The sequence below is a fragment of the Cebus imitator genome, unplaced genomic scaffold, assembly GCF_001604975.1.
Source record: "Cebus imitator isolate Cc_AM_T3 unplaced genomic scaffold, Cebus_imitator-1.0 Scaffold416, whole genome shotgun sequence".
Lineage (NCBI taxonomy): Eukaryota > Metazoa > Chordata > Mammalia > Primates > Cebidae > Cebus > Cebus imitator.
The window spans coordinates 1,522,518-1,536,385 of record NW_016107731.1 but is presented as its reverse complement, the minus strand read 5'-3'; the positions used below and the strand labels follow the sequence as shown (position 1 = coordinate 1,536,385).

At 39.1% G+C, this 13,868-nt stretch overlaps 1 protein-coding gene across 1 annotated transcript in view; it reads left to right on the top strand.

The window, feature by feature from the left end:
- Window positions 1-13,868, top strand: part of AKAP13 (A-kinase anchoring protein 13) — a 261,930-nt gene that overhangs the window by 188,703 nt on the left and 59,359 nt on the right. The window contains exons 16-17 of the mRNA XM_037731692.1: window positions 9,415-9,469; window positions 11,702-11,834. Of these exons, the coding sequence (XP_037587620.1) occupies window positions 9,415-9,469; window positions 11,702-11,834 (188 nt within the window). The remainder of the gene's footprint in view (window positions 1-9,414; window positions 9,470-11,701; window positions 11,835-13,868) is intronic.

Below are 13,868 nucleotides of genomic sequence, written 5' to 3'. Positions count from 1 at the left end.
ACACACACACATCTCCTTAATACATTAAGTTTGTTGTATTCATGGGCATAAATCTTACACACTTTTTAAAAACTTTTAAATTTTTTCTTATTTAAATTTTCTTCTGAAGCCCTGGGTAAAACTTTTTATTTTGAAATAATTTTAGACTGGAAAAATAATTACAGGTAATGTTCACTAGGAAAAAAAAAAGTTGCAAAAATAGTACAAAGTATTCCCATGTATTCTTCACTTGTAGTCCTCAAATGTTACCATAATACTTGTTTTGCCAGCCTCTGTCACTCCCCTTAAAGACTTTTTCTGAAACACTTGAGTAAGTTATATCCATAATGCTCCTTTACATCTAATTTAATGTATATTTCCTAAAAACAATGATACTCTCTTATATTACCATAGTATATAAGAGTACCATATACTATATACTACCATATACCATACATTGAATTAAGTTGTCATGTCTCTTTAGACCCCTTTAATCTGAAAAGTTGCTCAGTTGATCTCTGTCTTTGATGAATTTGGCAGTGGAGAAACCTGGCACAGTAACTGACCTGAGCTTTCCAACAATGTCAAGCTCAAGAAGGACAAAGCAAGACTGAGATAGAGATTTAGTTCAGTGAGGGCCAGTAGGATTTCATCTGAAAGGGGTTAGTGGACCTGTGTGCAGATTCAGATCACCTGGCGATGGAAGTTATGCAGCGATGTCGTGGCATCCATAAGCACAGGGCCTTTCGACACTCAAAAACGTCCTTGGATTGGATCAGTGTTGTTTGCCACAAAGAAGGCAACTTGTTCTTTGAGAAGCCTCGTTTTTTATTTTTTAAATGTTGATTTTTGAATTTTGAGTAGTTGCTGTGTGGGATGTTGATATAAAGATTAAATTCTTGTCAGAGAGGGAGTGAGTGATACGTTATGTTCTTTGCTGAAAGACCATGTGTCTTGGAGACCGAAGCAAAGGAAGTAAATACACTTGGCTGGTGTTTCTGGAGATTCCTCATTGATTCCTGATATAATTCACTTTAAGAGTTGGTGAAAGAAGCAGATGCCCTGTATTCATGAGATATTCTGTCTCACTTCATGACTTACTGGAATCCGAATTTTTAAAATTTTCACAGTGGAATCAAGACATCATGGATGTCTGTAGCCAGACATGGTGACACGTACCTGTAGTCCAGGTGCTTCAGAGTCCGAGGCAGGAGGATCACTTGAGCTCAGGAGGTCAACGCTTCAGTGAGCTGTGATGGCACCACTGCACCCCAGCCTGGGTGACAGAGTGAGACTCTGCCTCAAAAAAAAAAAAAAAAAAAGAGAGAAAGACATAATGGATGATTCTGTTAACTTTCTTCTTGTTTTCATATAATTATTATTTCAAGTACAAATCTAGCCTGTTTGAGAAAAGGTACTAATGAAGACATACTCTCAAAGATACATCCCCCAGAACTGTGACAGAAATAGCTTTTCCTGGTTTTGCTTGTTCTGATTTTTTTTTTTTAAATCTGGCTTTGAGTTAGGGGTTTGGCTTGTATAGAAAGGAAATTACAGTCGAATAGTTTGTAGTGAATTTGATAAGCCAGAATGCTAGCACTCAGTAGCCAGAGAAGGCCAGGAAGGCACTCTGAGACGTTTCAGCCTAGTGTGCCCTCTTTCCGTGACCAGCAAGTGTTGTGGCATAGTGGGTATTGTACTTCTTTGATAACAGATACTTAGTACCAACAGAATGTATTCCATAGAGAGATCTTTTTCCTGTATTTTCTGACACATTTTGTTTCCTTGTGGACGAAACACTTCATTATTTTTCCTTCACAAAACAAGGTGCTTTTTGACTGTGTTTTCAGTTGCTATACAAACACTATAAATAATGCAGCTAACTCCCAAAAGCACTTCTGGAGGTTCTGGCACATAGATTGCTGGGAAACTTTCTGCTTAACTCATTGAGGGAACCTTATTTCAGTAGTAGACTGATGTCAAAAGTGGAGCTTCGAGCAAGAGTTCACTCCTTTCATCCAAATGTAATACCCTCACTCTGGTTTGCAGCATGTGTGTCGTGCAGGCTGGAATGATAGCGTGTCCCACTTACCTTCCTAATAGCATATACTGCAACAGAAGGACCTATCAACCTTGATGTCACTATTTCTCCTTCGTTCCTCCTATGTACAATTAAAATAGTTTCCCAACTGTATTTGTTATTCTGCATTAGGAACATAATACATCATTTTGGAAATGTTAAAATTCTGACTGAAGAGAAGACTAAACCTCTTATTAAAGTCTGTATGGTATGCCGTAAGCATCAGGATAACTGGATATTTCATAATCTGCTCTAGACTCACGTGTTCAATTCCAAATCACTTAAATACTCAGCATGATTCATCTATGGTCATAGTCTCCCTAACTGAAATAGTGTCATAATTAAAGTCCTCAGTGATTTTTAAAACCTAAAATGTTGGGTACACTTAAAATATTTTAACTGATACTTGAAGCACACTTAGTGGCTATATTACTTTGAGCTTGTTACTGAAATTCTTTGCTTCAATTAAACTGTTAAATGGGGATGATAATGTGATATGTCTTAAATCTGAGTTTATTTGAAGTCTGTGGCATGTCTTCTGTCATGTAATAAGCACATGCTGTCATTGTGGAGTGTGATTGTTCACAGTAACCAGGACAGTGCCAGGGTCCATTTTTCTCTGCCCAGAGCTTAAGCAGGGTTAAACATTGCTTACCATTGCAGAACATTGTCCCTTGTTGTCTTACGCTTGGCTGTTTCTTATGAACTTGCTTGTTTAGGAACAGAATGTTTGCTAAACTCATCCTAATCTCACTGCCTTCCAGCTTTTACCTGTGCTTTTTTTCCTTCTAAAGAAATTATTAGTTGCTTCGACCACAGTTTATCACAGCTGTCAATAACACTTGAGCATTTCTGCAAATGCATTTCCACTCAGCTATTGTCCAGAATGTCTTGTTGGGTCATCTGCTAGATTAGAAAAACAGACAAACTGTAGCGTCATTTCTAAGCTGGGATCTGTTTGAAAACGTCTGTTGATGTAAAGGGAAATACTGAGTAGAGAGAGTGACTGAAATATTTCTGTATCACCTGCTGGGGTGGAGAGCAGGTAAGCAGTAGCTTATTTAGGAACCACAGAGGACGGGAAAAGCTGCAGTGGCCCCTGCCTTGGACTTGCTCTCTTGATGAGAAGGGTGGGGTATGATGAGCATGACTTGCCAGCCCATTTTTTAGGGGGTCACAGTGGCACAGGCGTTGGCTATGTCATGAGGCTTGTTGGTGCCTGTCTCCTCCTTGCATCAGAGAAAGATCGTGTGGGGCCTTTTTCTCCCATTTATCTGGGGTATGGAGTGGCTTTTATATTAGGTAGGTGCAGGACATTTTTTTTTCATTTCTCTCACTTAGGATATTGAGACTCCAGATAATCCAATAAAGGGAAATTCATTTATTAATGTGTTTAGTAAATATTTGAGATTCCTTTCCAAACACCAGGTTAGCCAGTGGTAGGAGAGGGATGAACTTACAGAGAGGGTACTTTTCCTCACCACATTTATAGATGAAAATGAGTGAATCTAATAGAAAATGGTAAGTGTAGCAACTTAAGCATTTGATGTTACGGGACTGGCAGGCTTCAGGGGTCAGAGAAGACTGACTGAGGAGAGATAATATTAAAGTTTGGGCCAGAAGGAAACTGGGAATTAACTGGGTGAATTAGTGTGTGGAAAGCAAGACTGAGAAATTTGGGCCTCTAGCCTGAGGGAAATGGTATCATTTACGTTGATTAAATTGATCGATTAATTGATTAGAACACTTTAGCCTGACCATAGTGAAAATTTTTTGGGAGGAGAGGTTGGATCAGTAGAAGGCTTTTGCAGGATTCAAGTTACAGTAATTGACAGTGTCCTGAACCAGGGCAGAGAGCAGTGGTGATGGGGAGGAATAGAGATTGAGCTGGAAGACACAGTGAACAATCCTGAGTAAAGCGTCAAAGCGAAGGATTCAGGGATGGTGCCCAGGTTTCTGTTTTGAGTAATGAGTTAGATGTTAGGTACCACTCACTAAATGAAGGAACACAGGAGGAGGAACAGGTCTGCAGGAAGGGTAAGTTCACTTATCTACTTTTGGAGCTTCAGCTGCCTGTGGAACATCCACCTGTAGGTGAGCAGGGAGGTGAATGACTCTAGAGCTAAACAGAGAGATCAGGCTTCCAGATTAGAAAGATGTGAGTCAGCAGTGTCTTGTATGCAGAATGTCTGTTAAGAAGACATTTGAGGCGAGGGAGAAGAGAGCTAGATACAGAATCCCAAGGAACACCACTAGTAGATGTTTTAGTATACTTTTAAAGAAGAGAACCCCAGGTGTGAATTGCGATTATTCTTGTTTTCATAATGAACAAGTAAGTATTCATTAGCGGAATTTTTTAGAAACTGCATTAGAATTCTGTTTATTCCGAAATGGAAATGAAAATGTACGCAAATTATTACATCGTTCACCTATACAGCATTTCCCAGAACCACGTAGGCCGTTGACATTACGCTGTTTCCCCATGTGCTGAAGATCCTAGCGTAATCTGTGCATGCTCTAATGTCTTCTGTGACCCTCCTCAGCTCAGCAGCAGATGCGGCCAGCAAGGCGGATCTCCTCCATCAGCATCTCTCCGCTCCTCCTTAAGTCTAAAACTCTCTTTTCTCTTGGCTCTTCTTATTCCAGTGATGAGGAGGAGGAGTTTCATAGTAAGTAAGCAACTTTGGTGTCCAGTGACTATTCTTGAAGGTCTGACCAGCTCAGAAAATGCTGTAGGCTTGGTACTAAGAAATTGTTTGGGGACTTTTAGCCCCTTGCATGCCATCCTTTGTAAGTCATTTGTCTTCATGCTTGGCTTTGAGACTTGGTTTGAATAGAACATGTTCTGTCTTCTTTATGCCGCTAACACTGAGCCATTGGCCTCCTGATTCCAGGGCACAAGGTATCTTTCCAGCACACAGGTACCCTCAAAGGTGTAGGGGATGTGTTCCCATCCCATTGTGTACTCTTTGTAATACTGTGTGCTAATTTCACAAAACTTTTTATTTGACAGTGTAAATTTTATTTCCTTGTTTTGTTGTTCTGTCTCATGGGACAGATACCTAGATGTTCATCTGTGGTATTTAAAAGCTATTGTTAGACTTTTTTTTTCTGCTTTTCAGACAGTTTCTTTAAAATACCTTTTTTCTAAGATTAGACCCTATGCGTTAGAGGGAGGGAGTTATATGCGTATTTGTTTCCTACTTTCTCTGTCCTTTAGAACTTTTATTTTTCAGTTCTTTGGATAAGCGTAGGTTTCAAATGAATACATTCTTACTTGATAATGCCTAGTATAAAAACTTTAAAAAGCATCAATTTTAGTAAACTTGGAAAGGAAATAACCCCCTTTATGAAAATTATAATCTTTAATTGTGCAAGATTTCTAGAATACTCCAGGATTGCTTTTAATGGAGAAAGCATTTATAATAGAAAGTTAAATAATGAATCATTTTTATATAACTCATAATATGAGCCTGAGACAGTTACCATATTCATATGATTGAGTACCCTAATTCCCTACCACTTGCTGAACCTAAATTTCAGCAATACTGAGTGTTGCTCAAGCTGGCATTTTCACACTGTTCTTTTTTTTTTTTTTTTGACGGAGTTTCGCTCTTGTTACCCAGGCTGGAGTGCAATGGCGCGATCTCGGCTCACCGCAAGCTCCGCCTCCTGGGTTGAGGCAATTCTCCAGCCTCAACCTCCTGAGTAGCTGGGATTACAGGCACGCACCGCCATGCCCAGCTAATTTTTTGTAGTTTTAGTAGAGACGACGTTTCACCATGTTGACCAGGATGGTCTTGATCTCTTGACCTCGTGATCCACCCGCCTCAGCCTCCCAAAGTGCTGGGATTACAGGCGTGAGCCACCGTGCCCGGCCTCATTTTCACACTGTTCTTAAAGGGAAGTGGCTTATGCACAGTAAGACAAACAGTTGAGTTAATTTGGTTTTAAATGGAGGCCTTATTAAGCATTTGGTATATTTTTCACTAAGAAAAGATGTTTGAAAAATAGACACAGAATAAGATGATCCCAGTTGTAATAGGAGGAAAGTTGTGAAAATCCACTTCAACTTTGGATATTCAAAAATTTTCAAAGCTTTCATTTCAGAGTGTTTGTAATAGGCCGGGTATGGTGGCTCACACTTCTAATCCCAGCACTTTGGGAGGCCAAGGCAGGCAAATCACTTGAGGTCAGAGTTTAAGATCAGCCTGGCCAACATGGTGAAACCCTATCCATCCAAAAACAAAAAATTAGCCAGGTGTGGTGGCGGTCGCCTATTCGGGAGGCTGAGGCAGGAGAATCACTTGAACCAAGGAGGTGGAGGTTACAATGAGCCGAGATCATGTCACTGCACTTCAGCCTGGGTGACAGAGCAAGACTCCATGACTCCATCTCAAAAAAAAAAAAAAAAAAAAAAAAGGTAATATTCTGGGAAGTAGCCAGGTCAGCCTGACAAGTAAACCAAAGTCCCACTAATGCAGAATTATAACCCTATAACAGCACCGGTCACTCTGTTAATGCAACACAGTGGAACCCTAAAAATACAGAAGCTTGCACAAACTTCCGAATCAAGTATCTTCTCAAAATGTGTTTCTTATATTCAAAGGCACTAGTAAGAATTAGGTGTGGACGGGGAGAAGGAAAAGGACGGAGGGGTTGGTTTGTGGCCAAGTATTAATAAATTTGGGAAACTCTGGGTTAACCAGGCTTAGAACGCTAACGTTGTATTACGTTGTGGATTTCCAAGGCGATACTCAATATACTGTTTCTCTCAAGTGTATTAACTAGGAAACCACAATATGTGCAGCACCGTATACAACGTTTCATGAAACTGGTGTCCATGGAACACTAGTTCCTGAAAAACATTGACTGTGTGCATCCAGTAGTTCCAAGCTGAAGTTCCTGCTTGTAATATAAGTCCGAAGGTTATTTCATGCCTTGAAAGATAATCTAGTTGAAATATATTATTTACCCACAATAATACTTTGCAGGCTAACTTTAATGACAGGTTTCTTTTCTTTTGTCCATAATTTTGTCATGGAAGTAGCATTGGCTGTTTTCTACTCTTAGTTGCTCTGAAAACTTGGTGACACTAGAAATTTCAGAGGCATTGGTGGATTAATTACTGTTTTCAGAACCACATCTAAAAGGTCATAACTAAAATTTTTAGCAGTGGAAAAGTTGGAAATATTGTAGGAGTTATAGATTCTCATAGTACTCAGTCACGTATTTGTTCAGTTTTTAATTTATTCCACAGATATCTACTGGAAGCTTATTATTGGCCTGGCTTTGTGTTAGTATTTTTCTGCATTATGAATTTTATTTTTATTTAGTTCATATTATTAGGGTGGTAACTTACTAGGTAATTTTTTAAATGTATAATAGATTCCAGGCCGGCTGCTTACATCACTGAGGTTTCCTTGGGTAGAAAAAGTTTTAAAGCCACTGATTTAAACTATGCTCTTGATTTTTTTTTAAGTACACTAAGTCATCATGAGGTTAAAATGCTGACAGTTTCTTTCCTAGATCATGCAGAACCTGGGGATGGATCCCAGATATTCTTACTCTGCTAATCTTTTCCTCTCACCTGGCTGTCGTTACCATGTGTTCTAAGTGAATAAATACAAGAACCACCCCAAGTTGGGAAAAAGGAAAAAACACAGAACATAATCTTTTGAAGACTTAGAATTTGTTTTAAGATTTCTTACGAATTATTCCTAAAGTAGTTGGCAATTTAAATTTAGCCAGGTGCAATGGCTCACACCTGTAATCCCAACATTTTGGGAAGCTGAGACAGGAGGGATTGCCTGAGACCAGGGGTTCGAGACCAGGGGTTCAAGACCAGCCTAGGCAACGTGGTGACACCCTGTTTCTAAAAAAGTTTTTAAATAATAAATAAAAATAATAACTACAGTTTTGCATATCTGTTCAGAATCTAGAACAGTTTGAGAGTTGAAGAGTTTGAAATGCTGGTAATCTGGGATGCTTTTGTTTTTGTTTTTGTTGTTGAGATGGAATCTTGCTCTGTCGCCTAGGCTGGAATGCAGTGGCGCAATCTCGACTCACTGCAACCTCCGCCTCCCAGGTTCAAGTGATTCTGCTGCCTCAACCTCCTTAGTAACTGAGATTACAAAAGTGTATGCCACCATGTGTGACTAATTTTTGTATTTTTAGGAGAGAGGGGGTTTCACCATGTTGGTCAGGCTGGTTTCAAACTCCTGACCTCAAGTGATCCGCCTACCTCAGCCTCCCAGAGTGCTGGGATTGCAGGCGTGAGCCACCATGCCTGGCCCAAATGCTCAAATGCTGGTAATCTGGTTGTAGAACATCTTCAAATCTTTAGCTGTGTCAGATTAAAATTTTGCTCGCAGTAATCTCAGAGATCCTTGAAACCAACCTCAAGGAGAAAGGAAGGGGTTTTGTCTACGTCGTTAACAATAGTGAAACAGAATAACCTTCGTTTCCCTGAAATATACATGGAAATAGTTCTATAGCTGATCTCCTGAAAACTGAAAAGCATTTGTCACTATGACTGAGGCCTTCCTCTCATCTAAGTCTTCAGTAACTCAACCTTTACTAACGTGGTGGATAAAAATAATGATAATATTCCTTCCAGTTTTTCTTCATATTGCCCTATTGGACAGTCTTACAAATTTAATGACCTGAGGCAGTTTATGATCCAGTAGTGTGGAAGGAGGAAGCATGCGTTTGCCTCATTCTTTTTTATCTGTTAGCCTGGAAAGGACTTTGCCTTGTGTTTTGTCTTCCTCATTTCACAGATAAGGAAATGAAATCCAAAGGTCTCATCCCAAATTAGTGACAGGTCCAAGACTTGATAATCAGCTTTGATGCTCTTTCCTGTTTGCTAATCTGTTTCTAGAAATTATCATGAAATTATTAGCGATGAACTAGATCTTTAGTATAGAAACATATAAAAGCAGGATTAACAGGGATAAAATATGATATTTAATTTCCTATTTTGTATGCTTCCTATGATGTCATCTCAGGAGGACAGTTTGTGCAAACTGAAGATTGATAAAAACTGGAATTAAACGTGCTTCATATGTGTTTAAGCATTAGAAAAAGTTATTTGGAGTCTTTTCAATTACTTGAATCCTGGATTAAACTTATTTTCTTTATGGGAAATTCACTGCCTACTTGTGGTTCTAATTTGAGGGTTTCAAGTTTAAGTTTTCCTTCTTTAAAACCTTTAGAAGGAGGAGGTGCCATGTGCTGACGTTGACATGCTGTTTTTGCTTTAGCTGTGTCATTGTGAATTTTTAAATATTCTACCCACCACCAGTGTTAAATGTTTTGGTTCTAACTTTTCTTCTGCCTTTTTTGTTTTCTAGATTCACGGCCCTTCCACAGTACCTTCCACAATACCAGTGCTAATGTGACTGAGAGGTATTACAGACTTGTTTTGTTACTCCTTTTTTCAGAAATAAAATGAAGGAAATTTAAGATCTGTTAGACCAGTTAATTATATAAACTAAGTTAATTGAGCTTATTGGGTTCTTCTCTGAGTGATAAATTTGGAATAATGATTAAAAGTGGTTTTGTAATGAAGGCTATATCTTTTAAAGTTAATGTCTTCAATAGTTTTCTACTTCTATTAATTACACTGTCGTCAGGATAAAAATTATTGTCTGCATGTATTGATGTGAGGGTACGCTATTATTTGACTTTATGAACTTGCGCACACTTTAATTACGGGGAGTTTTCATTCCTAAACCTAATAGTCTAACAACATTTTGTTTCATATTCGTGTCTGTGTGTGCGCACATTGTATAATACTATTAGCGGTTTTAGGCTTTAAAGCTGTGTTCTTCTGTCTGGATGTAAATGGTACACAGCTTTGTCAAAGTAAATTGATTCTTTACTTGACAGCAAGTGAAAGATTTCTGTTCTGACTCATTTCTGTTTTCATGCCAGTGAGACTGAATATTCTACTTGAAGCATAATTGGGGTTCCTATGGCTGCCCTGCAATTTTTTTTGATGCCTTCACAGAGGCATCAGTTGTGATTCTGATTCAGAACCCTTGCAATGAATGCTTCTCTTTGCACTGCTTTTATAGCTGATTTATTCTTTCTCCTTTCTAGAGCAGTGGTTTTTTACCATTTCCTCTTTATCTTAAAAACAGACTGCTTTGTTTTGTAAACAACGCATATATAAATAAACTCTGACTGCTGACAGGACCCCTTATGGTGCTGCTTCTTCCTGCAGCCTGCCCCGTCACAGAGGCTCTAGAGGCAAACACTGCTGTTCTATGGGAAAGCTCTAAAATAACTATTCTAGAACACCTTAGCCAAGTAATATAAATGGATGCCTTTTCTATATAATGGATTATTTATTCAAAAGGCCAGCTTTTTTTTTTTTGAGACAGAGTCTCACTGTGTCACCCAGGCTGGAGTGCAGTGGCACAATCTTGGCTCACTGCAACCTCCACCTCCCAGGTTCGGCTTACTCCCCTGCCTCAGCTTCTTGGGTAGCCGGGACTACAGGCACATACCACCACACCCAGTTAATTTTTGTATTTTTTAGTAGAGACAGTGTTTCACCATGTTGGTGAGGCCGGTCTTGAACTCCTGACCTCAAGTGATCCGCCCGCCTTGGCCTTCCAGAGTGCTGGGATTATAGGCATGAGCCACCATGCCCGGCCCAAATGCCCAGCATTTAAGAAAATCAACCATTGCAAGTTTCCTAAGTTAGAACATGTCCATCTTGATGGACTTAGATTTTATGTGGGCTTCTTGAACAGATGGATCAGTAAATCTGAATCTACGTAAAGCTCCTAAAATTGATTCTTCTACACTCTGCCTCAATTCTGCCTGCTATTCAGTATGTTCCCTCCTAAAATTGAACCTAGCTGCATGGACCGTTCCACAGTCTTGATTGTCCAGTGTGCCAAAAGGCTAGAAAAGAGTTGTGACATCTACCATTAAGGAACTTGGATATGTAGTCAGTCATAAGATTCCTTGGTTTGCAACCCCTATTAACAAATGCCCCGCCATTCTGTTACATATATGGGTTTCCTTTTAAGCACCTATTTGTTGCAAAGGAGTTTGTAGATTGAGTGCTTTTGTAGATGAATAGATTCCATATAACATAATTATCGAATGGTTGATAGGCCCTTTTTAACATGAGATCACTGAAAAATCCATAATTAAAACATTAACAGTGAGCCAGGCAGTAGCTCATGCCTATGATCCCAGCACTTTGGGAGCCTGAGGTGAGAGGATTGCATGAGGCCAGGAGTTCAAAATCAGCCTGGGCAACATAGCAAGACCCCATCTCTACAAAAAAATAATTGGAAAATAGCCATGCATGTGGCATGTGCCTTTAGTCCCAGCTTACTCTAGAGGCTGAGGCAGGAAGATTGCGTGAGCTCAGGAGTTGAAGGCTGCTGTGAGCTCTTACCACACCACTCACAGCAAGACTCTGTCTCTAAAACAAGTAAACAAAAAACATTAGCGATGGAAACTTAGACAAGTTTTGATAACAGGACCTGGGCATTGTGGTGTACTCTATAAAAAGCCATTCAGCAGCCTTCATCTACATTTTATTCTGCTTCTCATTTATTTAACTTGTGTAGTCCTTTAAAAAAAAAAAAAATCAAACTTCTTGTTTTTATTTAGTATAACAGAAGAGAACTATAATTTCCTGACACAATGTCCCTCCAAGAAAGATTTTGAAGTGAAGAGTGGAACAAAAGTGAGTCGTACATTCAGCTACATCAAGAATAAAATGTCCAGCAGTAAGAAGAGCAAAGTAAGTATCGCTGTGGGCGTTGCTTGTGACCACCACAGTCGGTCCTCAGTAGGATCCTGTCACAGCCTGCATGATACCAGAACTGGCTGAATCATGGACACATAAATGGAAATAAATTCAGAATTACTCTCTAAAATCACCTAATATTTAAATGAAAATAATAAGGAAAATAACAAGAAGTGGAACTACCAGTTATTGAGTTTTTACTATATGCTAAGTGCTTTCTATGTATTATCTTATTTAACCCTTTCAACAACCCTATCAGGTAGGTATTATCTCTCTTTTCTAAAACCGAGTTACCTTACCAAGGATGTTCCTCTAATGTGAAAAGTAGCTCAAACCAGATCTCTTTGGTGTCAAACCCCATATTCTCATTAAACCACAGTGCTTAAATCTGTGATATCAGTTTAAATCCAACAGAAAGGATTTTATGCCAAGATCAAAGGATTGAAAATATTCATATTTGGATTTAGAGGGAAGAATGATTATCCCACAGAAGATTACAAGAACTTTTAAAACTAATATGATTTCTTAGATCTATTTCTAAGCAGGGACATTTTAGAATATATTCTCTTAGTGCTTAGGAGATTAAATATTTAAACTAAGTCTGTGTGTGTATATGTGTGTGTCTATGTCTATTTATATGTCTGTGTGTATGTATAGACAACTCCACTCTGTTACCCAGGCCAGAGTGCAGTGGCGTGATCATGGCTCACTGCAGTCTTGAACTGCCAGGCTCAAGCAGTCTCCTGCCTCCCACCTTAGCCTCCCGTGTAGCCAGGACTACAGTCACATGCCATCATGCTAAGCTATGTTTAAATTTCTTTTGTAGAAATGAAGTCTTGCTGCTTTGTCCTGGCTGGTCTAACTCCTTGCCTTAAGCAGTCCTCTGGCTGCAGCCTCCCAAAGCACCGGGTGTGATCCACCCTGCCCAGCCTAAAGTAACATTTTTTATCTGGTTATTTTTTACATGCTCATTATAGGATTCTTCAAAATATAAAAGTAAAAGAATGAAAATATCCTGTAGTAACCCCACTTAAAGATAAGTATGCTTAATGTTTTGTTTTATATATTTCTAATCTTTTTTAAAAATGTGTTTTGAAAAGAAAGGAAGAAAAGAAGTTCACTTTCATATACCGATTCCCAGTGCTAATCTCAAACTGATTCCAAATATTTGAAGTCCATGGGGAAAAACTTTTCGCCTCTCATACTGTGTTAATCTACCCACAACACCCCCTAACAAAATAAAGACAGAAGTAGATAAACATTTGAAATCGGTTAAGGAACTCTTGCAAGGAATCACTCGGTGTGTCTGTGTGTGTGTCTGTCTGTGTGGGTAAAAGGGCATCGCGTGTGTGTGTGTGCGCGTGCGCGCTTGTGTGTGTGTATGTAAAAGGGCATCACCCCCTCCTCCCTCACAAAACAAGGTGCACTGAGCTCCTCAAGCCCTCAGTTCAGTGGGTTGATCGAAGTATAGCCAAAGTAGTTTACCGTGTTTTGTAAGATCTCTTTCTTTAGCAGATACATTCAAAAAAAATTTTCCACAACACCTGCCACAAGAATTGTGTCTTCTCTTCATTCCTCCTATTCAGGTACAGAATGGAGAAAAAGTAGGCAACCAGGGAGAGATGCACAGAGTCTAGCAAATTATTTCTAGCATAGGCACACACTTGTTATCTTCAGACTCAGCCTTGTTTTATAATTCAAAAAAAAAGAAAATGAAGGTCAAAGACGGTAGAATGCTTTACCAGTATTCTATATATTTACATATTATCAGCCAGGCTTAAAATAGAGCCGTAGCTATTTGACTTATCACTGCTGGCTTGGTTACTAGTTGATATCAACAAAAGAAAATCCCCTTGGACAGATCTTGTATAAATTAGCCAAGTATTATTAAATGACTTGTATGGTCTTAGCATTCCACTAGGTGCTAACAGGCACCTAAGAGAACTAAAGCCCATAGTCTTGACCTTGAAGAACTTTGTGATCTAGTTTGGATGCATTCAAAATGTTTCTGTTGTTTTTTGTTTTGCT